At 48.1% G+C, this 27,611-nt stretch overlaps 7 protein-coding genes across 7 annotated transcripts; 3 read left to right on the top strand and 4 right to left on the bottom strand.

Moving 5' to 3' along the window:
- Positions 1–313: 313 nt before the first annotated feature.
- Positions 314–2,957, bottom strand: F4812DRAFT_467637 (cytochrome P450). Its single transcript, XM_047938680.1, has 3 exons — positions 2,273–2,957; positions 953–2,209; positions 314–814 (listed from the first exon to the last, which is right to left on the bottom strand). Exons 1-3 carry the CDS (start codon positions 2,351–2,353, stop codon positions 623–625), a joined length of 1,530 nt encoding a protein of 509 aa, XP_047793943.1. The 5' UTR covers positions 2,354–2,957; the 3' UTR covers positions 314–622.
- Positions 2,958–3,486: 529 nt separating this feature from the next.
- Positions 3,487–4,807, top strand: F4812DRAFT_186978 (signal recognition particle, SRP19 subunit). Its single transcript, XM_047930079.1, has one exon. It carries the CDS (start codon positions 3,715–3,717, stop codon positions 4,606–4,608), a length of 894 nt encoding a protein of 297 aa, XP_047793942.1. The 5' UTR covers positions 3,487–3,714; the 3' UTR covers positions 4,609–4,807.
- A 199-nt stretch (positions 4,808–5,006) lies between these two features.
- F4812DRAFT_455733 (Allantoicase) lies at positions 5,007–6,190 on the bottom strand (the record flags this gene model as incomplete). Its single annotated transcript, XM_047936873.1, has 2 exons — positions 5,007–5,983; positions 6,097–6,190. The coding sequence occupies 2 exons, from the start codon at positions 6,188–6,190 to the stop codon at positions 5,007–5,009; spliced, it is 1,071 nt and encodes a 356-aa protein (XP_047793941.1).
- An 830-nt stretch (positions 6,191–7,020) lies between these two features.
- On the top strand, positions 7,021–8,778 carry F4812DRAFT_414896 (eukaryotic cytochrome b561-domain-containing protein). Its single transcript, XM_047932925.1, has 2 exons — positions 7,021–7,570; positions 7,763–8,778. The coding sequence occupies exons 1-2, from the start codon at positions 7,408–7,410 to the stop codon at positions 8,359–8,361; spliced, it is 762 nt and encodes a 253-aa protein (XP_047793940.1). The 5' UTR covers positions 7,021–7,407; the 3' UTR covers positions 8,362–8,778.
- Positions 8,779–12,594, bottom strand: F4812DRAFT_414895 (endothelin-converting enzyme 1). The gene is made up of 7 exons (XM_047932924.1): positions 12,071–12,594; positions 11,768–11,826; positions 11,591–11,618; positions 11,345–11,535; positions 10,671–11,213; positions 10,335–10,616; positions 8,779–10,278 (listed from the first exon to the last, which is right to left on the bottom strand). The coding sequence occupies exons 1-7, from the start codon at positions 12,282–12,284 to the stop codon at positions 9,229–9,231; spliced, it is 2,367 nt and encodes a 788-aa protein (XP_047793939.1). The 5' UTR covers positions 12,285–12,594; the 3' UTR covers positions 8,779–9,228.
- Positions 12,595–18,748: 6,154 nt separating this feature from the next.
- F4812DRAFT_186773 (uncharacterized protein) lies at positions 18,749–25,669 on the top strand. The gene is made up of 2 exons (XM_047930077.1): positions 18,749–24,894; positions 24,968–25,669. Exons 1-2 carry the CDS (start codon positions 18,955–18,957, stop codon positions 25,184–25,186), a joined length of 6,159 nt encoding a protein of 2,052 aa, XP_047793938.1. The 5' UTR covers positions 18,749–18,954; the 3' UTR covers positions 25,187–25,669.
- Positions 25,670–25,897: 228 nt separating this feature from the next.
- Positions 25,898–27,507, bottom strand: F4812DRAFT_186827 (uncharacterized protein). The gene is made up of 3 exons (XM_047930078.1): positions 27,432–27,507; positions 27,069–27,231; positions 25,898–27,000 (listed from the first exon to the last, which is right to left on the bottom strand). The coding sequence occupies exon 3, from the start codon at positions 26,872–26,874 to the stop codon at positions 26,152–26,154; it is 723 nt and encodes a 240-aa protein (XP_047793937.1). The 5' UTR covers positions 26,875–27,000; positions 27,069–27,231; positions 27,432–27,507; the 3' UTR covers positions 25,898–26,151.
- Positions 27,508–27,611: the final 104 nt, after the last annotated feature.

The following is a 27,611-nucleotide window of genomic DNA, read 5'->3' as shown; positions in this document are numbered from 1 at the left end:
GCAGAGGAAGTCGTACAGATCACATCAGATGACCTCCCACACCCTACATAATGCTCCCGGTAGGCGGCAGCCCGTGCTGCATGGAGACAGGGCCGATACCACGGGAAGGGGAATCGAGGGAGGGAGGCAGCGGGCAGCGGGTTGGTGCTGCCAATTTGTGTCTCACCTCCCACTTGGGGTCTCGACTCTCCGTTGACTTGCTGGCAAACGTCATTGTTTGTTCATGGGAGCTTGGTTTGGTTTTAATCGGAAAGAGAGAAGGGATCAATTGCCTGGTGGTTAAATATGAAAGTTTACACATGTGCACACGGTAGGTGCCTAGTGACTAGTCAAGCTAGGTTAAAACACGAGTTGCTCTTCGTGAAGGATAAGTTAGATACAGGTACCTAACTTAAGGTAGGGTAAGGTAGGTAGGTACCTAATCTACTAATGGAGCATGTGGCGTCGAGATCGTCCACGATTCGACATATGCACGCCGCCGAAGACAGCAGTATACGGTATGGTCTTGGGTACACATGCTTCATTGATACCGGTCATGTAACCAAAAAAAAAAAAAAAAAAAAAAAAAAGAAACCGTCCGCCAACCTTGCCGCTAGGTATCAATCCTGCGTTCACTCACTCATTATGCCGCAGTCAACTTTACCATCAGAGGAGGCTTATGCCAAGCGATATAGTTCTTCTGATTATCGAGCCAGTTTCTGCACTCGGGCATTAATTCGATATCGAAGCTGTAAATAAGCTTGGCGAGTATAACCCGAGTCTCCATGCGTCCCATCGTGAGCCCGAGGCAGTTCAATGGTCCGGAGCTAAATGGCTGTGGATAGGTTAGCATTTGATCCATCTCAGGCTGTGTTACGTATCTTAGGTTCTGAATGCGTATTGCATCTGAGCCATCGGCATCCATGAAGTTAAGCCAGCTGATGGTAATGTGTGAAGAGGGAATCGTGCATACCTGGAAGACTTCTCTCACGTCATTGGCATACCTCTCGTCGCCTAGCCAACGTTCAGGGACAAAGCTTTTCGCGTCTTTGAAATATCTCTCCAGGCGACCAATAGCATGGTTATGGATGCCAATCATAGAGCTTTGAGGTATGAAATATCCATCTACAACGCACCCCCCAGAGAACACCTCTCGCGGGTGGAAAGATGTCGCGACTGGCGGCCAGACTCGCATGGATTCGTCAATTGCAGCGATGAGATATGGTAGAGCGACCACGGAAGCGGCGGTAATATCCTGATCCGATCTGAACGTAGACCGGATCTCGCGTTTGGCTCGATCCATGTCCTCCGGGTGGGTGAGCAGGAGGAAGAGCGTAGTAGCAGAGGCTGTTGCTACCGTCTCCGATCCGGCTGTGACTAGCATTTGCGCATTAGCATACATCTGTTCTTTCGTGAGCACTTCGCCGGCTTTGCTTTCGCTGGTAATGAACGACATATAATCCGGGTGGCCTGTTTCCTTGGTATCCATCCTCTTGTCCACTAAGTCTAGAGTAGTCCTAAGATGATACTCCTGCGCATCTGCAAAGCTTTTTGGAATAAAGAACTTCTGCCAGATCCAAAGTGCCCAAGGCGATATGTCGTTGAGCGCGTGGGTATAAACCCCTGATGTGAAGTAGGCCATGCTAATTTTGATCCACGGGTGGTATTGCTCCTTCTCAACGCACTTGAAAACATCCTCGCCAAATACCAGGTCTCCTTGGATATCAAAAGTTGCCCACATGGTATACTTTTCTATGTCCACAGCATCTCCTCCGGCCGAGGCGTTGCGTAACTTCTGTATCATAGCGTTGATGTATCCCATGACGAGGGGCTCTTGTTCCCGGGAGGCCTTTTCAGAGAATGCCGGGTTGAGCTGACGACGTATTTGAGCGTGCTCTTGCACCCCAGCTTGAAACATGCCTACGGCGCCAAACTTCTCTTTCACCGTTGCGGCCCGCGAATCGCGGGTCAAGGGGCCACCTTTACCATAGCGCGGACCGTACAAGTCTTTGAAAGACGTCGGGCCAGCACAGGATACCTCGCCGGGGCCGACACGTACAATGGGGCCATACTTCTCATGTAGCTCAGCAAACTTGTAGGGTAGCGTTCCTTGCGCTCTGGACCAGCTTATAGGAAGAGGGGAGATGGCGTATAGCTTTGGACCCGGTATAGGGGCTAGTGGGTGGAAGAAGGCATTATAAAGCGCGTTGGCAATTCCTAGTCCTAAAGACTTATACAAATTTTAGTAAATATAAACTGTAGTTATACAATTCGATTAGGTAGTTAGCCTTACCAATAGGATAGAAAAGACGAAAAGCTCTATAAAAGAAGCTCTTTGAAACTGTTCCACGAATGTGATGTATCCGGACGACATTGTAACTTCGTGTTAAATATTGGTTGATTGATCCCGACTTTTCATAAACACACGCAAGCTATATTTCCTGGTTTTTTTTCTAAACTATCATGTTTATATATGTATAACGAGGACTTTCCATCGTCTCTGATTTTGTTTCATTTATTTCTCTGGTTTCAGAACAATCCTCGAGAGTGGGGAGCTACTTACACCACATCATTATCAATATATGGATCAATGGATTACAGATGTACTGACAGTTCACATCTCCACGCATGATGGTGGTAGTAATCGGTTATAATATAAACTACCTATCCAGTCACCTCGGTTGAAATAATTACCACGATATCGGCACTTGAGTGGCACAAGGACTGGCTGTGGATGTATGAAGAGGGGTGACGATAATACAACTACGGCGGTTGACGAGAATTGGCAAGACATAACCTTAACCACTCAACCGTGGCGGATGTTGATCGAATGAACCGTTCTGACATAGCTGCTAAAGACTACCAATAACGGATGTACGCCCTCTCAATCTTGGTGTCCTCTTGTAGAATATTGGAGAATATAGGGGGGCTGCTCTCGCCGTTATCTCTTCCAAATTCGACGAGCCCAGACTCGAGATATATAAATAGAATCGAGAAGCGATGAAGCTAGTGCGAGCCGGTAGTTCTTTAACGATGTATTTCGAATAAAACCATTGGCTCTGTTTAAGATGCTGATGAGAACCTTATGCGATAAGCCAAGCATCTCGAAAGTGATGACCTATGACTTATACATTTTTCTGTATTGGTACGGTTGGAGTCGGCGATGCGACTTACAAAGCTTACATACCTACCTAGGTACCTAGAAAAGGTACCTTTTAAAGGTAGTACAGATTACGGTGATGGAAGATCTCAGAGAAGAAGAATCATTGTAATTGTTGTTGATGTTGTAAAGGTTAGGTTACTATACAAGATCCACTGATGGTGGAAGTACATATACATTATGTCATGTGACAGAAGAGCATTTCTCCACTGAGCTGCAGCACGGGAACTCCCTAACCAATGGAGGACTAGGGGGTTTACCCCACTACGTACCGGGTAGGTATCGACCTAAGGTATTACGATGTATTGTACCTATATTCGATTCAATACCGTACCTAATCCATCCACCCAAAAGGACACAGCTACTATCCCTAGTTACATGCTACCCCACATATCAAAATTCAAGGTTCGATATCGCAAACATAAACGAATTAATCTGAAATAACAAGTACCTGTCATAATAAGAAACAAAACAGAAACAAAACAGCAACTAAATACTTTACATCCCGCAAAACGCAAACCACACCTAACATCACCATACTCCCAACGGACCTATTACGGGGGGTAGCTTCCACCATGTCGCATCCCCGAGTAGAAGAAGTATCCGACAGCGATCTCTCGGACCCTAGCGAGGGCGACATTGAAGACTTCCTCGAATCCGACATCCTACGACAAAAAGCCCCCGCGGCCTCCTCCTCCTCCTCCTCCCGCGTCCCTCCCCCTCCCACCAGCAGCAGCGGTAGCGGCAGCGGCCCTTCTCTCCAACACCCCTCCTCCGCCCCGCAAGCCCAGCAGATCCAAGCCAGCGACATAAAGGACTACCAGATGCTGTACCCGGTGTACTTCGACGCGACGCGCTCCCGCGCCGAGGGCCGCCGCGTGTCCAAGGCCCTCGCGGTCAAGAACCCGCTGGCGCGCGAGATCGCCGCGGCCTGCGCGGCGCTGCGGCTGAGCCCCGTGTTCGAGGCGCACCGGGTGCACCCGAAGGACTGGGCGAACCCGGGGCGGGTGCGGGTAAAGCTCGCCAAGAGCACGGCGGCGACGGCGAACGTTAAGAACAAGCACCACCTGTACGTGCTCGTGGCGCGCCACCTCCAGGCGCACCCGACGACGGACCAGAGCGACGCCCTGCGCCGCGTGCGCGTCCCCGGGCTCGGCGCCCCCGCCGACGACGAGCCCTGGCCTCGCCCCGCCGTGCCCCGCGGCTGGAAGATGGGCGAGCTGCTGCCGGCGTACAGCGCCGCGATGACGGGCGGCGGGGTTAGCGAGAACGCGTTCAAGGACATGATGCGCGAGATGCAAGGTGGTGGTGGTGGTGGTGGGGGTATGGGCGGCGGCCCGGCCGATATGATGAGTATGCTTGGGCAGGGACTCGGAGGATTTGGAGGACCGGGAGGTGCGGGGCCGAGTGGGAGCGAGGCGGGCGGAGGAGGTGGGAAGAAGGGCAAGAAAGGGAAGGGGAAAGCATGAGTGAGTGAGTGAGTGAATGAACTTTGAGGGGCTGGGGAGGGACAGGTCTGCGAGTACGAAGAAATGAGAGATGTTATTACTCTTAAAGTTAGAATAAGAAAGAAGCAAGAACTCTCAAGGAGTAGAAGTAGAATTCCTATCATCATGGAATATACTGTATCTTTTAATGAGCTAATCTATCTTTACTTTTCACTCGTTTAATGAGTGAAAATGTAACCGTATTCCCATTTTATTTGGCTTAAAGCCTCAGTTTCATTTATATTCGAAAGTAATTGTAATGAAACTTTTAATCGTAACTATCAGGCGTTGATTTAACTCATATTTCAATATTTTGGATAAATATATACACTACACATCGAATAGTGATTGGCCCCTTTCCCCAAAGCTAAATCTCATGCTCAGACAGCTCTCTTAGCAAGTACCCGCAATCGCTTTACTCCACCATCGGGGATAATAGTAAGTTTGACATGCGTAAACCGACGGTCCTTAACCTTAGACTCGAAGCTATGCTCCTGATCAGGACCGCACTTACTCGGCTCGAGGACCTCTGTCCAGCCCTCAGCATCCGCCGGTGGTTCCCCGGCCCCCGTCCACTCTATAGCGTCGATCTTGGCCTTCTGAGGGAAGTTTCCCCGGAAGAAGGCCGTGTCTACCACGAAGCTCTGGATCAGCGCCGGGGCGCCCAGGCGGATGATGGCCCAGTCGACGTGCCCCTTGGTCCGGGATCGCGCCGTCTCCCACCCGTCGCCCATGTCCTTGCCCCGCCCCGGCAGGATCAGGTTGTCCTTCGTGCCGAAGTGCTGGTCGCTGCAGGAGACGGCCACCCCGCCGTTCTGCGCGGCGGCCAGGTCGAAAACCGCGTCGACGTCATCCGGGAAGACCGGCACCGCGTGGCCGAACAGGCGGAACCTCGCGATGCCGCCGTCCGGGTACATGTTGAGCCGAACGTGGGTGTACTGTTTCGAGGTGGAGGGGTTATCCAGCTTCCAGGCGAACCGCTGGGAGGGACCGCACTCCCGGATATCCAGGATGGTTTCCCATTTCCCGTGCTGCCCCTTCCACGAGAGGACCTCGTCGTCATCGGCAGAGAAGCACCCCTCAACTGAGATCGCGGGCGCATGGTTCCCCGAGAAGAAGGCCGTGTCGATCTCGACTCCCTCGATGGTCCCGGACGCTACGCCGAGCCGGATGACGACCCAGTCGAAGGGCTCCGGGTTGTGCCGCCGCGTCTCCCAGCCATCGTACCAGGCGCCCGTATATACCATCTTACCGGGCTGCCTGATGGGAGGCGTGGGCGTCAGCAGGTTGGCGGCATCGGCGAACCATTGGTCGGAGAAACCTAGGACCTTGCCTCCCAACGTTCCGGAAATCAAGTCTAAGGGGATTTGCGAGTTAGCCGGAAGGAAGTTCTGACTGATTCATATATTTCTTTCTTTCTTTCTTTTCTTCCGACACTAAACATCCTCACGCGCTCAACGTCCCACGTACCGATGCTGGAAGATCGGAAAGTCTTATCGATGTCGTCCGAGGCGATAGGCGTAGCCTTGACGGCGTCTAATTTGTACTCGATGTCTTCAGCCATGCTTTTTGATTTTTGATTCAAAACACCAGCTGCGGGTTTTCTACCTCTACGTAATGTGGCGTTCCTTAACGGGGATATTTCAAAGAACGTAATACCTATAACTAACATAAAAAAGCAAAATAGAGTTTAATACCAGGTAGGTAGGTTAGATACCTGTTTTCTTTTACATTAATTGTCTACCCAAACCCCGTTCTGACCTCGAAATCGCAATACGCTAATCTGGTGGGGCAAGCTCCGGATTACGGCCAACGGGTGATAGATAGATACCTCTGGTAATGATGTTAGTAAATTGCATGTGTATTAAATGCGTCTCAAGATCGGACGTCAAATCTGCGGGTTGCCGACCAATTGTGTAACTGGATGGTAGGCGGCCTAGGACATGTGTAATATCGTTTACATGTACTTGTGTATGTGTATACCTATCAGCCCCGCAATGTCTTTCTCTCGTTTGTCTCTAATGTACGGTTTAGTATAATATCAATAATCTTTCTATTTTTCGTATTCAGGTTAAATAATGCATAAGGCTCCGAGGTAGATACAAATTCTCGACCTGACCTCATACGTAATGCATTGAACTCACATAAAATTATGAAATATTGTACTACTTACATGTATACCTTACAAATAGTTAGACCTTCCCGAACTAAGTGTCATCTGTGTAACTCCCCCGCACTAGCTTAGGCATGTACATACGTAGTCCGCCCTACGATACAGCAATTGCTTGGGAATCGCAGGGTTCTGATAGGTCAAAGCTTCCCTTCAGCAGCAGCCCGTCATGTCCGCTGTCGATGATGTGAGCACCTGGGCAGTGAGCTAGATCCTTTTAGAAACTTCCCTACCTTCCCTTAGGTATTGTATTGTATTGCACCTTACCTCATGCCCAGCCATCTTATTGTCCAGCGGAGTTTCCATTGTAGAAAAAAAGACAATATGAAACAACTTCCACCTTCCATCCGCAAATACTGTGAGAGAGTAATTTCTTATTCTTTCCTACTACCTACCTACCTAAGAGGTACCTAGTAAAAATCAACTCTCTCTACCTAACATACGTCAAAATAACCCAACAACTCTGGAATCCTCGATCTACCCTGTCTTATTTATATACCTAATCCTAAGCTGATAACATTATCGTAATACACTACACAAACCCCCCCTAAACAGTGCGGCGGTGGATCCCTAAAGCAAAAACGCTATCTGGACAATTAAAAATAGCCAGAATGGCTTCGGCGACGGGAATACCCCAACATCCCCCGATCGACTCGGACAATGACGGACAACACAACGACGGACACCAAGGTGGTGATCTAGAACCTCTACTCGGCCGCACGGGCGATGCTTCTCAAAGAGAGAATGCTCCCATAATCAAAAACCTCGTCATCGGTACGATTTTGTCTTTCTTTTTCTTTTCTATTGTAGACCTAGACCTAGCATTATATGCTACTTAAATTATATATACTTGTTTATCCCATAGATACTACTCAATACCTTACCTATATCTGTCCAATCCACCGTTACTTTACTTTACCTTCCACTACTGCTTTTACACTATGCCAAAGCTCATACAATCCTCAGGCACCGGCGTGCTCGCCGAGGCTGGCGCCATCCTCCTCGTGGTCTCGGTCTGGGCCGCTGTCTTCCTCCACGGGCCGCTGATCCTGTTCTCCGTGCACCCGCTCGCGCAGTCGTTCGGCCTGCTCGTGCTCATCCAGTCGATCCTCGTCCTGCAGCCCACGCACACCGGCGCCCAGAAGCAGGTCGGCCAGAAGATCCACGCCGGCCTCAACTTCCTCGGCATCATCTCCTTCGCCGTCGGCGTCATTAGCATCGAGGTCAATAAGTCCATAAATAACGGCCCTCATTTTCACTCCGTCCACGCCTACCTCGGCGTCATCGCCTCCTTCTGGATCCTCTTCCAGTACCTCGTCGGGTTCACCATGTTCGCTACCCCGAAGCTGTACGGCAGCGAGGCGAAAGCTAAGAGCATCTGGAAGTACCACCGTTCCAGCGGCTACGTTCTTCTCTTGTTCCTCGCGGCCACCGTCATCAGCGCGACGCAGACCGACTACAACCTTGCTGTTCTCGGGTTGAGGTTGTGGGCTATGATCGTGATCGCCGTGCTGATTATTCTTGGCGTGTTCCCGCGCATCAGGAAGCAGAAGCTCGGTTTTTAAGAATGCCGCAATGGGAAAAGAGAATTTATATTGGAGAGTATACAGCGCACTGCATAAAAACACCAAGGTTGGGGTTTGCGTTTAAGAGGCCATATGCTAAGCATATTCGGTCAGTTTATGTGCGGTTTTGGATCCCCCCTTCTATTTCTTTTATGAGGTACTTGGCTGTGGCGTCAAATATTGTTCTCGGCTCGGTCGGTTTGGTACCGGAGCCTTCGTCTTAGGCGGGGTCAAAGGCGAATTTTTGATTTATTTTAGGTTAGGTTAGGTAGGTTCGGCATAACCATAGTGGGCATCTAAAAATGGATGGCAGGTTGTTATGAGCAGATAGTTTGTTTACGTTGGGATTCGGAAGGGCAAAGCAGTAATAAAACATGACGTGATATCCTATCTATTTCTCATTTACATTCGCATTCACATTTGCATTGCCCATCTCATCAAATAAATTGCTTCGACAGAATCTCCCAATGGGATTATTCTATTCGTGACTTGGCATTAGAGTTAGGTAGTTATATTGAAGTTCGTTATGGCATGACCTACTTCGCCCCGACTGCCCCCCGGTCAGTGGTAATTCGAAGTTTAGGACTTGTCACAAAGCCGTAATTGCGGCGAAAACTCATTTCATTGCAAGAGCATTGATTTCCCTAGGACAATTTATCGAAGACAAGATATACCAATTTCTGCGTAAACCAACCAACCAACCAACCCGGACCCAACCCAACCTAATCAACACACATTATTTGTTACCAAGTTATCACCAGTACCGCAAACCCCGTCACACTAAATACCATAGCTTCACGCGTTTACACGTTTACACACGTCCCAAATAAAACGGGAAAGATATCATCGCCAACATCATCACCATCATTACCACAGCTCGCACATCGGCTCCTTAATCGGGCACTTGAAGCTCTCCCTGAAAGCCTTGGAGTTCGCCGTGGTGCCCAGGATGCGGGCGAAGGCGGGCGAGTGCGGGTCGGTGTAGATGCGGCGGAGGGCCTCTTCCCGGCGGTTCATGCCGCACCACCAGTTGGCGTAGAAGACGAAGAAGAGCTGGTCGTGCGTGAAGAAGTCGAGCCCGGGGAGGTCCTGGTCGGACGATTCCTCCGTGCGGCTCTTCCACGCCGCGAACGCCGCCGACACGCCGCCCGCGTCCGCGATGTTCTCCCCCAGCGTGAGCCGGCCGTTGACGTGTAGGGACTCGCCGTTGCTGCCCTCGACGGTGAAGTTGGCGTACTGCTCCACGAAGCAGTCGGCGCGCGTCTCGAACTCCCGCACCGTGTGGTCCGTCCACCAGTCCGTGAAGTTCCCGTGCTCATCGTAGTGTCGGCCTGAGTTGTCGAACGCGTGCGAGAGCTCGTGGCCGGCGACCGACGCGAAAGCGCCGTAAGACACGTAGCTTGGAAGCTCCAGCTGGAAGACGGGGAATTGCATGATGCCGGCCGGGAAGACGATTTCGTTCCCTACCGGATTGTAATAGGCGTTGACAATATCAGCTTGCATGCCCCACTCGCCATGGTCAACTGGTTTCCCAAGGGTTGACCAGGTCCTGTTAATTTCCAAAGTGTTGCTCGATAGAGTATTGTTGAAGAAAGATGTGGAAATATTTAATCCGTTGTAGTAAGCTTGTAGCATCTTTGGATTCGTTATATTCGGAGAGGTAGTTGGGAAACCGATTTTCTGGTCGATATTGTTTACCTTGTTCACGGCCAACTTCTTAACTGAGTCATCCATCCAGCTAAGATCATTCAACTTCGAAATAAACTGCTTCTTGATGTCAAGAATGATCTGGTCGCCGAACTGCTTCGCCTCATCCGAGAATGTCGCCTCGATATAAAATCGACTCAAAATCCAGCCCACAGTAGAATCAACATAACTAACACACGTCTTCCATCGCTCAGTCTTCGTATCGGGGTTCTATAAACTGTCAGGTGCCTGCTAGATTTGAACATAGATAGGTAATAAATGCGTACCCTTCCAAATAGAGTGTTAGAAAAGCGAAGAATTGGTTGGACTTCTGGACCTTCGACGTAAGAAGAATATTGGTTTATTAATTGCCAAATCAAATAGCTTTGCACAGTTGACTTGGAAGTCTTAGAGAGAATGTCAGAGACTTTGCCTAGGAATTCCGGGAAAGCTAATAGCATGCTGTTTGTCGTGTAATTATGCGGAGCTAAAGATTTGACGATAGAGTCCAATCCGATGGCTGGAGCAATTTTGCCAACATCATCAATATTGACGATAGTGTAGTATTTCTAATCCGATTAGCTTTGTCCATAAACTTGAATATTAAATATAGTCTTGCTTACGGTGACGTCGGATTGATCCTCGGGAGACGGTGTTGCCGCTGCAATCTTCTTCTCAAAGTCAATAACAGATTGTGCAAGCTGCTTGGCTGAGGATCTCGACGAGTTTGTCGGAAGGAGACTAGCGAAGACTTCTCCTAGCATCGTTTCGTACGTGCTCACTGTGTCTTTATCATGATAGTACTCTGGCGAAGGTAAGGTAAGTCCAGCTGGGTATCCCTGAATAATGACCACATCAGGGTTCTTATCATCAGCGCCAGCAGTAATGCCTATGAAGGAAGGAACCCCAATTCTCTCGAGAAGCAGAATGGTATTGCTAAGAGCAGCATAGTCAGCTTCTCCAAGTGAAGCGTCACTTCCGGAAGCACCATCGACAGGGAAAGATGCAGCAACTTGGTTTATCAACCTAACCAACGGCTCAACACCTATTTCTTGAAGGGTTGCTTCATCTAGGCATGAGTTATAAGCATCTTGTACCATACGGAAATTCTCTTCGTCGGTAGAGGCAGCAATCTCGATGAGATTTTGAGGGGAAAATGAAGAATGCTAGAAAGTGATTAGCCAGATGTAACCCAAATTCCAATAGGAGCCAGCGTGGTTCTATCTCCATATACCCTTCGGCCTATGCTCTTAGGTCGAGAGACTAGGATGTTTAATGGTACTAGAAACACGCTTACCTTTGAAATAGTCGGGTAAGGGGACTCTAGAATATGCCTGAGAGTGGTTTGGCCATTTTCTAACATTATAGTCGCTGTCGAATAACTAGATTTATCCTGCGGAATATCATGACGATTGATGAATCCATCACAGACGAGAGTATCGAAGTCTGTACATGGATCAATTTTCTTATATTCCGGGGATAGATTACCTAGTAGTACAGTAAGCTCTTGTTCATTGATTGGGGATTCCAGAAGTTTACTAACGGAGAATTTCGGACGATGCATGTATGCACTAAGGCAGATAAAAGTTAATGACTTCCTTTTGCATAATTCTGTTTTAAACCACTTCTGAGTGAAATTACTCTCCAAGGAGCTTGATTACGGGGTTCTGCTCTCTAGGACAAGCTATACGGAAGAGGATAGACTGGAGGTACTACATACGGCCGGTGACAAACACAACGATGGAGTCTTATCAGGCGCCTGACCAACATGTGAGAAGACTATAATGCTATTAGAAACGGCTTCTTCTAGGTGAAGGCAAGGATGCAAGTAGGAAGGATGAATTCGCGGTTGAATGTAAGTTTCTTTCCTTTTCCAATCCAAGCATTACGTCAAGGCATGGCATCGGTCTAATCTAACTAATAGCAATGGGATAAAGATTGAAAGCGTAGTTATATAATGTCAAAACCAGATAATGTTGTCGATTATCCACGATGGTGTATCCCGAGGGACGATAAGACTTACTACCAGAGAAAATTAAGATAAGGATGAAAGCGACGATGAGCAAAGCGCTGACGACCAACGATATCCAACGGCGATGTCTCAAGGTTTTGACCTCGCTGTTAATGTTGAGGTTTTCTGTAGCCGAATCTAGCCGGTTCTCGTCGGTACGGCCATTAGGTGCATCGCGAAGTAAGGGTGTCCGCTCGCTATTTGGAGGTTGACTTTGAGTAGCCATGGTTGTTGATTAATGACGAGAGAGATTTTGAGCTAAGCGACGATGGTAACGTGCGCGCAACTGCTTATGGGAGTACCCGAATCCGATCTCCGTAGTTCGTAGATGTCTCCGTAGATGTGACCTACCACAAGCATAGCACAACTAGCTTAGGTAGGTACGGATGAGATGATGAAGTGACGTTCAGGCGAACTTGGCTCTACTATGTAAGGTAGTTGAGGTGGCAAATGAGAAAGATGAGGCGAAATCCATGGCGGGCTTATGGGCTTGTGGGCTTGTTGACGGAGCAGCAGAGAAGAAACTGGCAGAGAACTGACAGAGAACCTCTATACGCTAATCCTGAATGGGACATGAACTGCCTAATTTCTGGGGTAGCTGAGTTATTCATCGCCAATATCGGCATTTGATTGGTTCAATGGTGCTACTAACGGTCAGCACGCCGGCACGCGGAAGCTTAATCTTAGCATGCCTAGAACTGCTAGACTGTCAGAAAGGGGTAAGTGGAGCCAGCTTGACAATGGAATTATGGAATCATTGTATTCATTGTTGATGTTGTAAAGGTAAAGGTTACCTAAGTACTGTATAAGATCCACCTAGTTAGTACGTAGGAGAAGTATAAATAAATACATTATGTCATGTGACACAGCTGATGGGCTGACAATGCAGCCACATCTTTCCCCATTATCCCCAATCACCTTCTACCTTAGGTACCTGGGTAACTAGACTAAAATACCTGTATATTATTAGTCCCATATAAAAACAACTCTATTCAAGAGGGAGAATCTCCAAAGTCTATCCAACGCACTTATCTCTTAAGTCCTGACTTAAGTTCAAGATTCTTACCCTAATAATTAGCTAAGGTAGGTTCCTATTATCTAGGCAATTTTCAACAGAGGTCAAAATACAAGCAACTACCAGATACCTGCCTAATCTTAGAAGAACGTTATACCTGGTAACTCGGGGGATATACAAAACGAAAGTCATCAAGTTCCGGGTCTTTAACTTGTTGCTCTTTGGGAAGTTTCCGACCCCGAGCCCAAGTTGATGTTAATCCCGCCGATGTGATATCCAGCTTAACAGACATACGCCGCGTTGAGATGCATTTTTAACCATAAGCTTTTCTGAGTCGTCTAGTTACGCTTCTCCTCCGGTAAAAAATTGATAATAGGTATCCAGATTTACTCTATCAATCCCTGATAGCAGTTTAGACGTTAAGAACATATAACATGAAGGGAGTAAATCGAAACGTGTCCCAAAAGGAAGCTTCCATGCAAGGGCACAGCATGCCTTAGTAAAACATACTTGATTAGCTGGTGTATCTAATTATGTTTGACACTACTTATGGGTCCTATAGGTTTATCCTTTGGCCCTGCTCTACCATCCTTTCATCATTTTCACGCTACGGCGATGTTGCATGATAGGTACGTATAATCTGTGTATATGGACCCGATATGGGTCCGATAGATATACCCTGTCTCCTAAAACCCGATAGCCTCACTTCGTCTTGAGATGTTATTTCGTACCGCTGAAAAGCCGAAGCAAACACTGCCTACACTACCGAAGCCTTCCCCTTGTTCCTGGAGACCCGTCCGCCTCAATTACAGGGAAGGTGACCTCACTCAGGGGCCGGGGTGCCACGGCTCCTAAGAAGCCAGGGTCATATACCTTAGATAGCCTCGCCGACCTTGTACAGCAACTCTCGACACCTGTAGCCTTGTGTAGTCGGACTGAGACAGCATACTTACCGTGAAAACGCCGACGGGACACACACAAACCGTCCTGCGGGTCAAGTCATGCTGTGCTATTGACTTTCTGCCGGAGCTATTTTGACGTCGGGGAGCACCTGACGTGGAATAGCATGTGGTATCAGTCCACTCCTACAATCCTCCCATGTCGAGGCAACCCTACTTCGTAGGCTTTCGAGCCCATGGCACACACGGTTCGTAGCGCGCACACTTGGGGGAGTTTTAAGAGGTTCTCAATATGGACTCTCTACCGACTTCGTCCTGACTGCCCGACTGCCCGACTGCTCGACACGGTTTGGTCACTACGGGGAGGAGAAACTTCCCGACTGGTGACTGAACAGTTGAAGTAGAAGGCTTACGTATACGTCAATGGCTTGCCTAGAAGGTTCTACGAGGGGTAGACTACCTCATATTACAATCCGGACATCTTACCCTAATAATGGGCTCGCTAAGCTATGAAGCCAGTGTTAACTTGTTGGGCTGCTGAATATTCTCCCCCAGGTCACCGGTATGGATATAGTGAGACCTTGGAGGATCAATCTTTAGCTGGAGGGTATTGGATATGCAGCTACACCTCGGGCTATGTACGGCCCAAGAGTACAATCTCGACTGATAAGGGGCAAGCCACTCAATCATGATGCTATTATGTCGTGCAAGATTGGTGACAGCTTTTTCGGCCTCCACATGCGCTGCAGATGCAGTCTAACTATCTCGGAAGGACAAGTGCGGATCGGAATGGGTAGGAGCGAATAAAAGCTCATGTATTCCCGTTAGCTTTTCATCTCCCAATCTATCATGACGGGAAACGATCGGTGTGGAATTATCAGTAACACCGCGAGAAGCCGGCGTGAGACACGTAGATCGTATGTAACGCCTCTGGGTAATGGAAGGGGAAAAAAAACGCACACACATACAGAACACAACGGCGAGGATTTACGCTATGTCCACTTTCCCCTTAGCCTACCGATTTGATCGAATATCGACGAAGCAGATCGTGGAAGAGCTAATGGTCACGCGAAAGACAGCGTAGCGGCAAGCCTAAGGCGCTTTCTCTAAACTGCATTTAGTATTGTCCGTGTACTATGTAGGTAGAAGAAAAGAAAATCCTATTTTAGTGCCCCGTGGTAAGTGGATAATGACCTGATTCATACGGTACCCTCTTGTCCCTACACTACTATCCCAGGTGGCTGGGATGTAGGTAGAAGAGAACAGGTACACTATGTAAAGGTTGAAAAGACTTGCCGGGGCGTAAGGGCGTAAGCGAGAAAAAAGGGAAAGGGTAACTTCGCCGGCAAGTTTTCCGTGAAGGGAGCAAATTCGTAGTGCACTAATAAGAGCCAACAACAACACCCTTCCCATCCCATACCTCCCCCATCCCACCTACACGTACATACAACCCAGCATTATATCACTTCCTCGACTAAGCCACGATTCTCGTTATTTCGAGGGTGTACAGACTGCCTTACCAAAAATAAATATTAATATCGGCTCTCGTATTTTCTGTCATATTTTCTTGATGCTTCCGTGTCTTGGCTTGGTCGTTTAATGTTTCCCGCATGAATACACTTATTGGAGACGCTAAACGATCTTCGAATGATTTTAACCAAGAAATGTCAACCCCAAATTAAATTTTCAAGGCTCAATATCTTACCTGCTTGTTAGTGGGCGTCATGGGTTCGGCGCCGAATTACGCGGGGTTCTTTGTATGAGATGTCTGAGACAGCGGTTTATCAGCTTTTCGCCAATGTTTCTAGTCTTAGGTTAGGAAGCTGAGATAACATTTTGGACCATGTCGACCCATTAAACATGTACATGGAAGGCGGGAAGACCCCTAATCTCCGGGGACGGATTATCGTATACCACATAAACTCCGGATTTATAAGTACCCAGACTGGAACCTGAAAGCCGTCAAGGAGGTAAGCTGTGTTCTGTAATTGCCTTCCAAGGTTGACGGTTAGTATGTATCTTTTATTGACCCAGAGCAATGAGAATCGCTTCGGCCCACTGCATTATTGATAGGCCAAGGAGTCATGTGCGATGTCACGCGAACTGAGACACATTTCGTCATCTTGAAACAGTTTCCCGTTGGCTGGGAGTTATGCTCTTACCGTAGATGTTGTATAACAACCTTGCTGCGTGTGTTGAAGGTATGAAACAGATATAGAGTCTGAGACGTTGATCGAATTCTCTTTCAAGCCGCATAGACATATCTACCTTACACTTTAGGTACTTAGCTTAGGTACCTACCTAAAGGAGATATGTAGTAAGCTGCATTTGAAGATTTAAGTTGTTATTATGGGAGTGAAGCAACTTTTCGCGATGGGGCAATAAAGGAACACGGTGTTCTCATACGAAGTAATTTGTTTTCGAGCCGTCGTCATTTCTAGTATTAACGCCAATGGTTCGCCATTTTTATTTTTTATTTTTTCCACTAGACCATTTCACCGACCTGCACTATATTATAGCACCGGCACGGTACATAGAATCTCAAAGTCTGGGTTAGGAAATTTGTGATTGTTAAGCGCCTTTCTTCATCGGGACCGGCGGTAGCGGTAGCGGTAGTGATGGCGGCTGTACCTATCGTAACGAGCTTAATAATGATGGTGTGGTATATAATGTCAACAATAAAGAAAGTCAACGTTATTTTAAGAATAACTCTTAATGAGTAACTTTCATCCATTCGTGTCCTAAAATACCATGTAAATAAATGAAGATAGTGTAAATTCTAGCACAGATTCCTGACGAACAATCTTATCCGGCAACTAGTAACCCGTGTAACAAATTATACATAGTAAAAATTCCATGCAGGTGAGATGACGTACACAATGCAATGACGCACTTGGCTCATGTTTGTACTACCATAGGTACCTAGATACTTACCCAGGTAGGTAAGTACCTCTTAGGTATGTACTTGCAACAGACCTGCATTGCATTTGCCATTTGGAGAAATGTATGTAAGCTCCAAATATCCCATCCCTTTTTTGAACTTTACCTTATTGACTCTCGGGAATCAGTATTGCTCGGGAATGGGTAACTTGATCTGAAAACATGGGAGAATTCTCAAATATAGGTACCTATGTACTTACATTAGGTACCTTTAATTGCTTAGGTGACAAATTATCGGAACCTTCCACCCCCTCTTCTTTCACCTCACCTCTTTAAGAGAAAAAAAGAAGAAGAAGAAGACTAGCAGAACTACTTGCATGGCTCCGTGCGTAGTAGTTATTAATAGTTGCGTTTACTATAACTAGAAGGTTGGGTCAACGAGGGCTAGGGTCGGGAAGATCGTGACAGTATTCGTCCGGTCAAGACTCCAACCCCCACCCCCTATTTACGTAGTGTATGTGAGTTTTCTTTATACCATAGCATACCTCTCCTATGTACTCGCGCTTGACCGCTCATTATTTCCTCTCGACAAAAGGACGAATTATCGAGCCTTCAATGACACAATCTTGCGTCGGTACGTAAGATATCGAGGTCACGTTAGCTTAATACCCTTAAAAGGTATTTGCGATATTGATGATAAGAGAGATCAAATATGTGATTCCTTCCATGCATATCACGATACCTCTTCAATTTACTTCAAGTATCATACCTAACAGCAGGTACATACCTAAAGAGGTACCTAACATAACCGATGTAATAAGAAATTTACTCACGTGTGCGGGTTATAAAAACAAAATAGTCTTTTTAATATCCGCCACCTCGCTCGGACGTATTCTGGCAGCGCAACTTAGGAAACCTCGCGAATTCATACAATAGCGAGGTGAGGCGAGGTCACATGAGGGGAGGGAATGACGGGCTAGTCAACCGCGGAGCTGAGAGGGTAGATTGGTTTTTTTTCTCTTCAGGGTTCGGGGCTGTGGGCTGTAAATGAAGAGTTGAAGGTCCAACTTATGCGAGAGTTGGAAGAATTGGCTCCCTCGGCTGGACGGGAAAACAGATTACCATTGCGCTGTAACCCTGCTAAAAGGTTAGGTACATCCTCAGGTACCTAAGGCCTTGTACAGCACGCCTACCGCTGCTAAGTACCTTTTTCGTAGCATCCTAGGTAAACCCTGATTGGCTAGAAAAAGTCCAAGAGATACTATGTACATATTATGAACATGGACATACCTAAACAACCCACCTGCTTTGTCCACCCCCCTAACGGACCTAACCAAGTCAATAACCAGTTAAAATCCTCATGCCTGCAGGTGCATTTTAAATTTTCAATGTACCCGCTGGATGGATGTATGGATGTACCAATGCAACTTTCAAGCTCTCTCCCTTCCCCCCCTTCCGCCTGATGTTGCTGCCAGTCCAGCCAGTTTTAGCCAGTGGGAATGTCGAGCATAATCATCCTTCGATTTTTGGCTGCTAATTACAATGTATTTTCCATCTCAACCGAGCTGAGCTGAAGTTAGAACCAAAAAAAGAATTCAATCGAAAAACCCAAAAACAAACCCGTTCTTAGGCCGGTGTCGCCTCCCTTAGCCAATATTTAGATAACTTTAGCATCTTTAGCATCTTATTTGATATAGGTACCTACGTACCTAACGCTATATTCAGCTTATACGCCACGAACGTCAGTTCCCGAATCGAAGATAGTCCGTATTAATTGTTAGCGAGAAACACTGTCTGACGTAGATAGTGACCCAACCGGCCGCTGACTAGCGATGAGCCTTGTAATCGACACAAGGCAATGCCACTTACCGGTTTTGATCTGTCCTAGCCGAAAAAGAATCACATCCTTATTCCTCACTATCACTGTCACCCAACCAACATACGGCAATTCAAACACACGTTCTCCGTCGTATGCTACTGTCTAAGAAAACTCCTTGACCCCGGCGAATACCTTTTGAATTAGACGGAGCGAATGCCGAGATCACGAGTACGTAGTGAGACCCGTCCCCGATACTGCCGCATGGGGGCGCCGTGAAAGAGGAATGCCATCTCATCACCACTACTCAACTTTGGACGAACCACTTAACAGTAACCTCCACACGCTGTCGCCCTCCTCTTCCCCTGGCTATGACACTCATATTTTCCAACCATTGAATATCGAGAAACAGAGTAGTCCTACCGGGACTAGTTTCTCTGAAGATATTTCCGATTCCATGCGAAACTCGCCACGCAGCGCGGTAGGGCCAACGAATCCCGATGCACCCTGGCTAACACTCGCTTCTTCAAGTGTGGACCACATTAGTTTGCGAGGTAGTAGTCCCGAATTGGATGCGGTCGGCATAGAGAAATCCCAGTCTGTCGATGGAGACGTGCAATTGGAAAATGATGAACCACGGCAAGGAACCGCTGGAGTCGAGATGGGTGCTAGGAGCCAAGATAGGGATGCCAGCAATGCAGAGAATTCACCCAAAATCTTCGAGAATAAACGGTCTATTAACGAGTACCGGGCGCGGCTAGCGAGGGAGATGGAACGTCGGGAATATGCCATTCGAGGCTCTCCTTCGCCTTCGAGAACTATATCGGAAAAGACACGCATCTCACCCATCAAGGAAGAGTCCAGCGCCACACCCTCGCCAACAACCAGTTCTGACCTCCCGACTGCTTCTAGCGAATCTAACAGGACAGTCCGCGGTGGCATGACTCCTGGCTTTACCGCTCGGACGCCATCGTACCCATTTCCACGTATGGGTACCCCTAGTTTTACTTCGACTTACCTACAGAATATTTTCGGTCACCAGTCTCAAGCTGGCGTCGTGAATGCGGCTGGCGCGCAGTTCGGTAGTTTTGTACTACATGATCAGCTAAGATCAGACCCCTCATCCCCGGCATCTGCTATGACTTTTTTACCCACCGGAGTTACCACTAAGTCCTCAAATCTTGACTTCCCCACGCCTAATCTTTATGATTTAACGTTGATGCTCTCGGCCGAACCTGGCTTGGAGGCTTGGTGGAATACTGTTGTTCAGATTATGACTGGATTTTATAAGGCTGAGAGGGTAACGCTCTCCGTCCCAGCTGACCCGACAGACGTTGAGAATGTACCGTGGGGGCAAAAGGCCAGTTATAATGCTTCAGAGGAAGACGACTTGAGCATGGCATATATTGCGAAGGGTGGAGGCGATCAGTCTGGACCTGTGCCGAGTAACGAGGCGCCGCCCAAGGATAATAAGCCTACACGACCTGTGATCCAAAACCGGCATTCTTTTACAGCTTACGAAGATAAAAGGGACACTGGGGATGTAGAGAAGGACTACACCTCTGGTTCTGGTTCTCAGCGACCAGGTCAGATGAGAAGGAGTAAAAGTTATTATCCAGGTGTTGACAAGCAAAATCCGACCTCGCCTCATCCTACACTGAATAAACAGGCACTCGAGGAGCATGATTCGATCGAAGAGCAAATGCCCGTCCCGACATGGGAAGCGAAGCTAGACTCTAAGCGAGAAGTGAAGGGGCGACTTCTCCCGGTGTTGCAAAGTCTTGATTTGGAAGCAGATCCGCTTATTGATCATAACGGTATAACTCGAGTTGTTGAACGAGGCAAAGTGATTGCTTTAACTCGCACATACCCCTATCTCGATCCAACTTCCGAAGAGAAGCAACAGGAACCTAAGACCAGCAAGCCTATCCCACCGGAAGAATCTCGAAAGTCAGCGAGAAAACCTATCAGGAGCGAATCCCAAACGAAACTGTCTTCGTTACTAGCAAATGCGAGCGTACCCCGACCTCTAAATCGAAATATTAAATCGTTGTCGACGGCAAGTTTGTTCTCAGCTTTGGATGAAGTTCCACCACGGCCTCCTACTCCGAAGTACGAAGAATATGAGCAAGCGCCTCCTTCACCGTGGTCTCAATCGCCTGCACCTTCACCCGCTGTCCGAGCCGATCCTTCGGAGAATCCTTTCTTCACAGATGCTGTAGTTGACGAAGAGTCGTTTAATCCCGGGCCGAGCCCGCAGGACTATACCTCGATGCAACCTCTCGAGACCATCGGTGTCGATAACTCTTGGACCGTTCTCCATGTCCCACTTAACCATATTCTTCTTTCAAAGCCTCCTCAAAAGTTTAAGTTAGACCCCTCCGCATTAGAACAAAAGGCTTCCCAGAGGGGTCATGTTGAACCGAGTGTAAGTTCTATGTTACATGAGGGCCCATCTACCGAGGAGTTAGCCAAGAAGAATAAACATCTGCCTATTGCGATTTTGTCGATCTTAACCCCTATAATACCCTATCCCTCCAACTTGCGCCACTCACTCGAACACCTGGCACCTCATTTAGCAGCGACTTTCTCCCTTTGCCGACACTATTCAACTCTCGAGACAGAAGTAATGGGTCTTCACCGGAAAAGACCTTCTACTAGTGGATTTGGTGCTATCGGCCCTGATGGTCGACCAGTAGCGGACCCAGCCATGCTTTCTCATCTTAATGCTGCGACACCTGGAGACACGTCTCAGCGTTCGGTTACCGGAAGTCTTACCAGTCCTAGCGAATATTCGGGTCCATCCCGAAGTATTAATGCTTCGCCTAGTGGAACACCGCTCTGGGACACTAGCTCTTTCGGATTAGTCGTCGAGAGGCGCACTGCCGGTGCCAGTCCTGGCCAACTAGGAGGTGATAGCTATTTTAGTTCCGTCCCTAAGAATGGAGGCGCTCCCGTAGATTCACCAACTCTAGGATCGTTAACTCAGCGGATCACTAGAGTGGCTAATAAGGAAGGTGGCCTTACCTTTGGTAAGCAGCTCAGACGGTCAGGAAGCCTTCTGCAACACCAGCAAGACTCGAGCTCTATTGAGAAGGAAGCAGAAAGCTCAGATATCATTACCCGCAATGCTGATCCTTTCGATGAGGTGGCGATTAATCAAATATCAAAACCGCGGCCGGCATCGAGGGACTCTTCTGATATAAATATCAGCACAGAAGACCAACTATCGCAGCCAGATACTGATGATAGTCGGAAGGGGCTACCAGGGAGTCAAAGCATAACATCCGGCGGCCACAAGCATACCATGCTACATTCGTATGGCGGCGATTTTTCGGCAACCTTTCAGTCCTTACCACCCAGCACTTCCCTACTCACGAAACCGACATCGCAGTGCACAACGCCAATCCGATCCGCATCTACGTCTGCGCCGCATGTAACTATGCTTCCCCCTTCTGACCGACTAAAGGGGCTTATGTTGGACTTGTTACCGGTGCATGTATTTGTTGCATTACCGGTGCACGGAGAAATCGTTTGGGTTAATAGTAGGTATTTAACTTACAGAGGCCAGACTCTTTCAGATTTGGTAGCAGATCCTTGGGGGAGTTTGCACCCAGAAGATCGTGAGGAATACATGCGTGCGTGGACTCATTCCCTTCGGTCGGGTGATCAGTTCGCTCATACTGTTCGTCTTCGTCGCTTCGATGGTGCGTATCGATGGCACCAAGCCCGTGCGGTGGCCTCTCGAGACAGGCGAGGGGTTATAGTACAGTTCATCGGCTCCTACATGGATATTCATGACCAGAAAGTTGCGGAGTTAATGGCACTTCGTCAAGAGGAGATCGAGGCCTCTGAAGCAAAACACCGTCTTCTTGCGAATTTGATCCCGCAGATAATATTCACCGCAACTGAATATGATGGGATTACATTTGCGAACGAACAGTGGCTATCTTATACCGGTCAAAGCGAGGAAGATGCATTAGGGCTAGGTTTTATAGATTTCGTACATCCGGAAGATTTGGCGAAATGTCGACTACCGGTAGAGCGCTCAACATCGCAATCTCCTGTTGGAGAGAGCAAATCCGGCTCATCTTCTAAGAATCCCAAGCCGACGGAGCAAAAGCCGACACCGACGAGCACATCGGCAGGTAGCCTCGGCTTGTCTCGTGCCAGCAGTGTCAATTCGGCTCGTGAATTTGTTACGGCAGATTTAGGTGATCTTTTCAAGCAGGGCATTCTCAAAGTTGCGACAGATAGCAACGGGCGACTCTCTTATACGACCGAGGTGCGACTTAGATCTAAGTCTGGCGAATACCGATGGCACCTGATTCGATGTGTGGAAATCGACGACGTTGGTTTTGGCAGCGCCGCCAGTTCCTACTTCGGCTCGGCGACCGATATTAACGATCATAAACTGTTAGAAGAGAAACTGAAGGAAGCCATGGAATCTAAAGGCAGATTCCTAAGCAATATGTCCCACGAGATCCGTACGCCGTTGATTGGTATATCTGGAATGGTGAGCTTTTTACAGGATACGACACTCAACGAGGAGCAGAGAGATTATACAAATACAATACAAACCAGCGCCAATAGTCTACTCATGATTATAAACGACATACTGGATTTATCCAAGGTCGATGCCGGCATGATGAAGCTAAACTTCGAATGGTTTCACACTAGATCCCTCATTGAAGATGTTAACGAACTCGTGTCAACAATGGCGATTGCTAAGCGGCTCGAACTTAACTATATTGTCGAGGAAAACGTGCCTTCTTGGGTTAAAGGTGACCGGGTTCGAGTACGACAAGTTCTTCTTAACGTTATAGGCAATGCTATCAAGTTTACCAGTGTTGGAGAGGTCTTCAGCCGGTGCAGGGTCTTCGCGAGCGATGCAGCCGACCTTTCCGAGAACCAAATTATGCTTGAGTTTTCGATCATTGATACCGGGCGAGGCTTTACCAAAGAAGAAGCGGAGCTCATATTCAAGCCCTTTAGTCAGATCGACGGAAGCAGTACCCGGCAACACGGTGGTAGCGGGCTAGGCCTCGTAATTTCAAGGCAGCTTGTAGAGCTTCACGGAGGGAAAATGAATGGCAGCGCTGTGCTAGGGAAGGGATCAACATTCACGTTCACGGCCAAGTTTGGCCTGCCGAGCGCCGATGACCATCCTAACTTGACCGGCACTCCACCAATGACCGCATCTATACGATCTCCGGCAGAAGAAAAACCAACGCATTTAATCAAGCCCCTTCGGTTACAGAGGACGATGGACTCCGCTTCGGCCCCAAGCCCTAGCTCAGATACGGATGTTACTTCGCCTGTTGCCGAATCATCTGCCAGCTCGGATCCTTCGATTCGTTCCGCCCCTAGTCTGAACACTACAAGATCTTCGATGTCCTCAATGAATGCCGGTCTCTCACATTTCAGCGAAGCCGCCAAGGCTAGTGGGCAAGACCTTTCTCAAATGAAACTGGAAATGCCTTTAGGAAAGATATCGCCTCAAATGATGCCTACGCCTGATGGGTCTAAATTCCCCATAGGATTGGCGCAATTCCGGCCGCCAATGTATTCAATCCTTGTCATCTGCCCTCAAAAGTATAGCAGAGAAGCTACAACAAACCACATCGAGATGACGCTACCGAAAGACGTTCCGCATCAGATAACTGCAATGGCAAACGTAGCGGAGGCTGAAGAAGTAATTGGCGGACATGAATCTGTCACTTTTACCCATGTTGTTTTAAATCTCCCCTCAGCAGAAGAAATTATAGGAGTTATTGATAAAATGATAGCAAGCTCTTGTGGCAAGACATCGGTTCTAGTCTTGACAGACTCTGTGCAGAGACAGGCAGTTCTCAAGTTAGCATCAGATGCCGAGCACCAAAAGCTTTTGGAAGAAAAGCGAATGATGTTTGTATATAAACCCGTGAAGCCATCCAGGTTTGCGGTAATTTTCGATCCAGGGAGAGAACGGGACCTGAGTGTGGATTTGAACCGCTCCAGTGCCGCACAGATGGTGGAGAGTCAGAAGCAAAGCTATTTGGACGTGGAGAAGCGAATTGGTAACAAGGGATACAAGGTCCTTCTTGTCGAAGACAACCCGGTCAACCAAAAAGTACTGGTCAGATATCTCAACAAAGTGGGCATCGAGGCGGAAATTGCCGCGGATGGTGTTGAGTGTACCGAGAAGGTGTTCGCACGCCCGCCAAATCACTATTCTCTAATATTGGTAAGTTTCGATACTCGGAATATATGATGATGATGGATGTATATGTGACAACAAGCTGACTGTTGTGTGACAGTGCGACCTTCATATGCCGCGTAAAGATGGCTACCAGGCTTGCCGGGAGATTCGACAATGGGAAGCGCAAACCAACTATCCAAGGTTACCTATCATTGCACTGTCGGCAAATGTGATGTCTGACGTACAGGAGAAGTGTGCGGCAGCAGGTTTTAGCGATTACGTTACGAAGCCGGTTGACTTTGTTGACTTGAGTACAGCGATGTCGAAGTTCTTCTAATCAGCTAGCTGCTTTCAACGAGGGGTAGCTAATGCTTAGCAATCGCTGTTTAAAAGACATTGTGGATGCATCTGCATGGCGTTCCCAGGAGATAGAGTTTTTTTTTTTTTTTTTTTTATAAAGAAAAAGGGACAGCGTTGTATACCACGATTGCATCGTCGGGCGGTCGAGGTTGGAGATTTTTTATTTATTTTTCTTTTTGAAAGAAAAAAGATGTTTGTATTTTCTGCTGAACGGGGGCGTGTACCACTAGGATAGGGTCCGGGTAGAGAGCATAGGCTAAGACCCAAGGTTCACATACGGTTACGGGATCTGCGACGCTCTACTAGGAGGAATTTGTACAAACGCAGGCCATAAGTCGAGACGACGGCCACAAAGCCCGTGCGGTAGCATTCATCATTCATGACTTTAACGGCTTCACAACGGTATGCTTGATAGAGGAGGAAAAGCGGCTTCATTGGTTTAGCTTAGAAATGGCTTTCTAGGAATGGCTGGCAGAAAGGGAAACCTTTTTTTTTTCTTTCTTTTCCGGCCGCTCGTTGTTTTTCTCAACGAGATATTCATCCGATAAAGGAGTTCAGGATTTGCATGTCTTCATTTTTATTTATTTATGGGTAGGGAAAGCCTGATGAGAGCGATATCACTTTTATTTTTTCAACATGTGGGCATTAGGTAGTGATCAAATTCGATACCAATCATGATACCGAGCATCTATATTACTTTTTTCTTCTCCTCTCTCCCTGTAACACGTTTAAACCGTTACAATCGATGGTACAATGCTAGAATACAATTATACTTTAAGCATGCGTAGGTCTCTAGTACCAGTTTCCAAAGCGACGTAGACCCTATCTCCTCCCCCCTAAGCGTGGCCCCGTACTTTTTTGCCTCCTTTCTCACTTGAAATTATTTTGATTGGTGTTGGGTATCTATACGTATTAATTCCAATCGGTCTCTTTAATCCCCCCTTAATCCTCCTCGATAACTATCCCCTTTGGCTCTTCCACCGGCACATCACCGTTTTCTTTCGCGGGCGTTTCGCCATCCACCTTCTTCTCCGCATCTTCAGCATTATCATCTTTCTTCACGTCGGCCCTAGCCTTAACACCTTTTGGCGGCGGCGGCGGCGCAGTAGCACTCGCAGCTGCAGGTTTATTAGTATCCGATTTTCCCGTACTGCCATCATCATTCCCTTCTCCTCCTTCTCCTTCTCCTCCTGCACCTCCCTCCCCTCCTCCAGTATTATTATTCTTAGCCTTGGCCTTCCTCGCCTTGGCCTTCTCCCTCTTCTCCCTGTTCCTCCTCGTCTTCTCGTCGTCGCGCCGCTCCCTCTCCTCCCGCTTGCGCTCGAACTCCAGCCTCGCGCGCTCCTGCGCCACCTCCTCGTCCATGCGCCGCAGCCGCTCATACTCGCGCCGCCGGCTCGCCTTATAGACGTGGAACTCGCCCGAGCCCGCGCCCGCGCTCGACCCCTGCACGTTCGTCACGATCTCCGGCGGCGGCGGCAGCTCGCGCTTTCGCATCCCCGAGGACGACGCGTCCGGGATCCGGATCTCCTGCTCCGGTTTGGAGAACAGCGCTTCGACGACGTGCGCTTGCGCCGACACGGGCGTTAGCGCGCGCTTTTTCGTCGGCCGCTTCGAGCGCGGGTCCGCGGATGTAGGGATGCTTTCGGGGCCTTCGCCTGACATTTTCGTTTCTTTTCTTTTCTTTCCTTTTCTCTCGACCAATACGATTTCTCTTCTACCTCCTTTTTCTGGGCGCGAAGACAGAGTATTGGCAGGTTACCGGCTATCGGCCCAGGGCGCGTTTCCTGGCTAAACTAGCCAACCGTGTTAGATAGGTACCTATTCAATTGGACCCTGTACCTGAGCTGAGCCTCCACCTTTCCCTATCTTCTACCGTCGTTGGATCCGAAGGGAAGGCAGGCTCTGGCGATTCGGGGAGCGGCGTCGTACGTTGGTGGCGTGACACGGACGTCTTTTTCTGGAAATGATGAGAAGAGGAATAGGAGATCTTAGGGTGTGTGTGTGTGTCGGCAAGTTGATCTAGGAAGTGGTAGATTAGGGATTCGCCGGCGCAAAGTGACGTGTTTAAAAAAAGAAAAAGTAAAGTGATAAGAATTGACGAGGCTGAAATTGCAACAGATGATTGTAAGATGCTTTTTTTTTAACCCTATGATGGAAGATGCCGATGAGGCTACAAGGTACCTAAAGACTGGAGAAAAGTGGATTTATTGTGTACCTACCTACACCCATTAGTCATTACACTGTTACAGAGCCAAGCGCAGCCCAATACTGGAGCGGAAATCGGGTTCATTGGTCAGGCAAAGTTAGATGGAGGGGTTAGAGTTTAAACCAATTAGATGCTCTCTTTTTCCTGATAAATCGAGAATTTAGACTTTAGCTTACAGGGGAGTCCCGACAGC

Source organism: Daldinia caldariorum, assembly GCF_022478825.1.
Source record: "Daldinia caldariorum strain CBS 122874 unplaced genomic scaffold F4812scaffold_2, whole genome shotgun sequence".
Classification (NCBI taxonomy): domain Eukaryota; kingdom Fungi; phylum Ascomycota; class Sordariomycetes; order Xylariales; family Hypoxylaceae; genus Daldinia; species Daldinia caldariorum.
The sequence above is the reverse complement of the archived record's forward strand: the minus strand, read 5'-3'. Positions and strand labels throughout refer to the sequence as shown.

Bases quoted from the DNA above. Each gene is read 5' to 3' on its own strand.
- F4812DRAFT_467637 (XM_047938680.1), bottom strand. From the start codon at position 2,353: ATGTCGTCCGGATACATCACATTCGTGGAACAGTTTCAAAGAGCTTCT. The intron at 2,210-2,272 runs GTAAGGCTAACT...AATTTGTATAAG, and splicing joins TCGTCTTTTCTATCCTATTG to TCTTTAGGACTAGGAATTGC. The intron at 815-952 runs GTATGCACGATT...ACCTATCCACAG, and splicing joins ACGTGAGAGAAGTCTTCCAG to CCATTTAGCTCCGGACCATT.
- F4812DRAFT_186978 (XM_047930079.1), top strand. From the start codon at position 3,715: ATGTCGCATCCCCGAGTAGAAGAAGTATCCGACAGCGATCTCTCGGAC.
- F4812DRAFT_414896 (XM_047932925.1), top strand. From the start codon at position 7,408: ATGGCTTCGGCGACGGGAATACCCCAACATCCCCCGATCGACTCGGAC. The intron at 7,571-7,762 runs GTACGATTTTGT...TACAATCCTCAG, and splicing joins AATCAAAAACCTCGTCATCG to GCACCGGCGTGCTCGCCGAG.
- F4812DRAFT_414895 (XM_047932924.1), bottom strand. From the start codon at position 12,284: ATGGCTACTCAAAGTCAACCTCCAAATAGCGAGCGGACACCCTTACTT. The intron at 11,536-11,590 runs GTTAGTAAACTT...CTGTACTACTAG, and splicing joins TGCATCGTCCGAAATTCTCC to GTAATCTATCCCCGGAATAT. The intron at 10,279-10,334 runs GTACGCATTTAT...GACAGTTTATAG, and splicing joins CTAACACTCTATTTGGAAGG to AACCCCGATACGAAGACTGA.
- F4812DRAFT_186773 (XM_047930077.1), top strand. From the start codon at position 18,955: ATGCCATCTCATCACCACTACTCAACTTTGGACGAACCACTTAACAGT. The intron at 24,895-24,967 runs GTAAGTTTCGAT...GTTGTGTGACAG, and splicing joins ATCACTATTCTCTAATATTG to TGCGACCTTCATATGCCGCG.
- F4812DRAFT_186827 (XM_047930078.1), bottom strand. From the start codon at position 26,874: ATGTCAGGCGAAGGCCCCGAAAGCATCCCTACATCCGCGGACCCGCGC.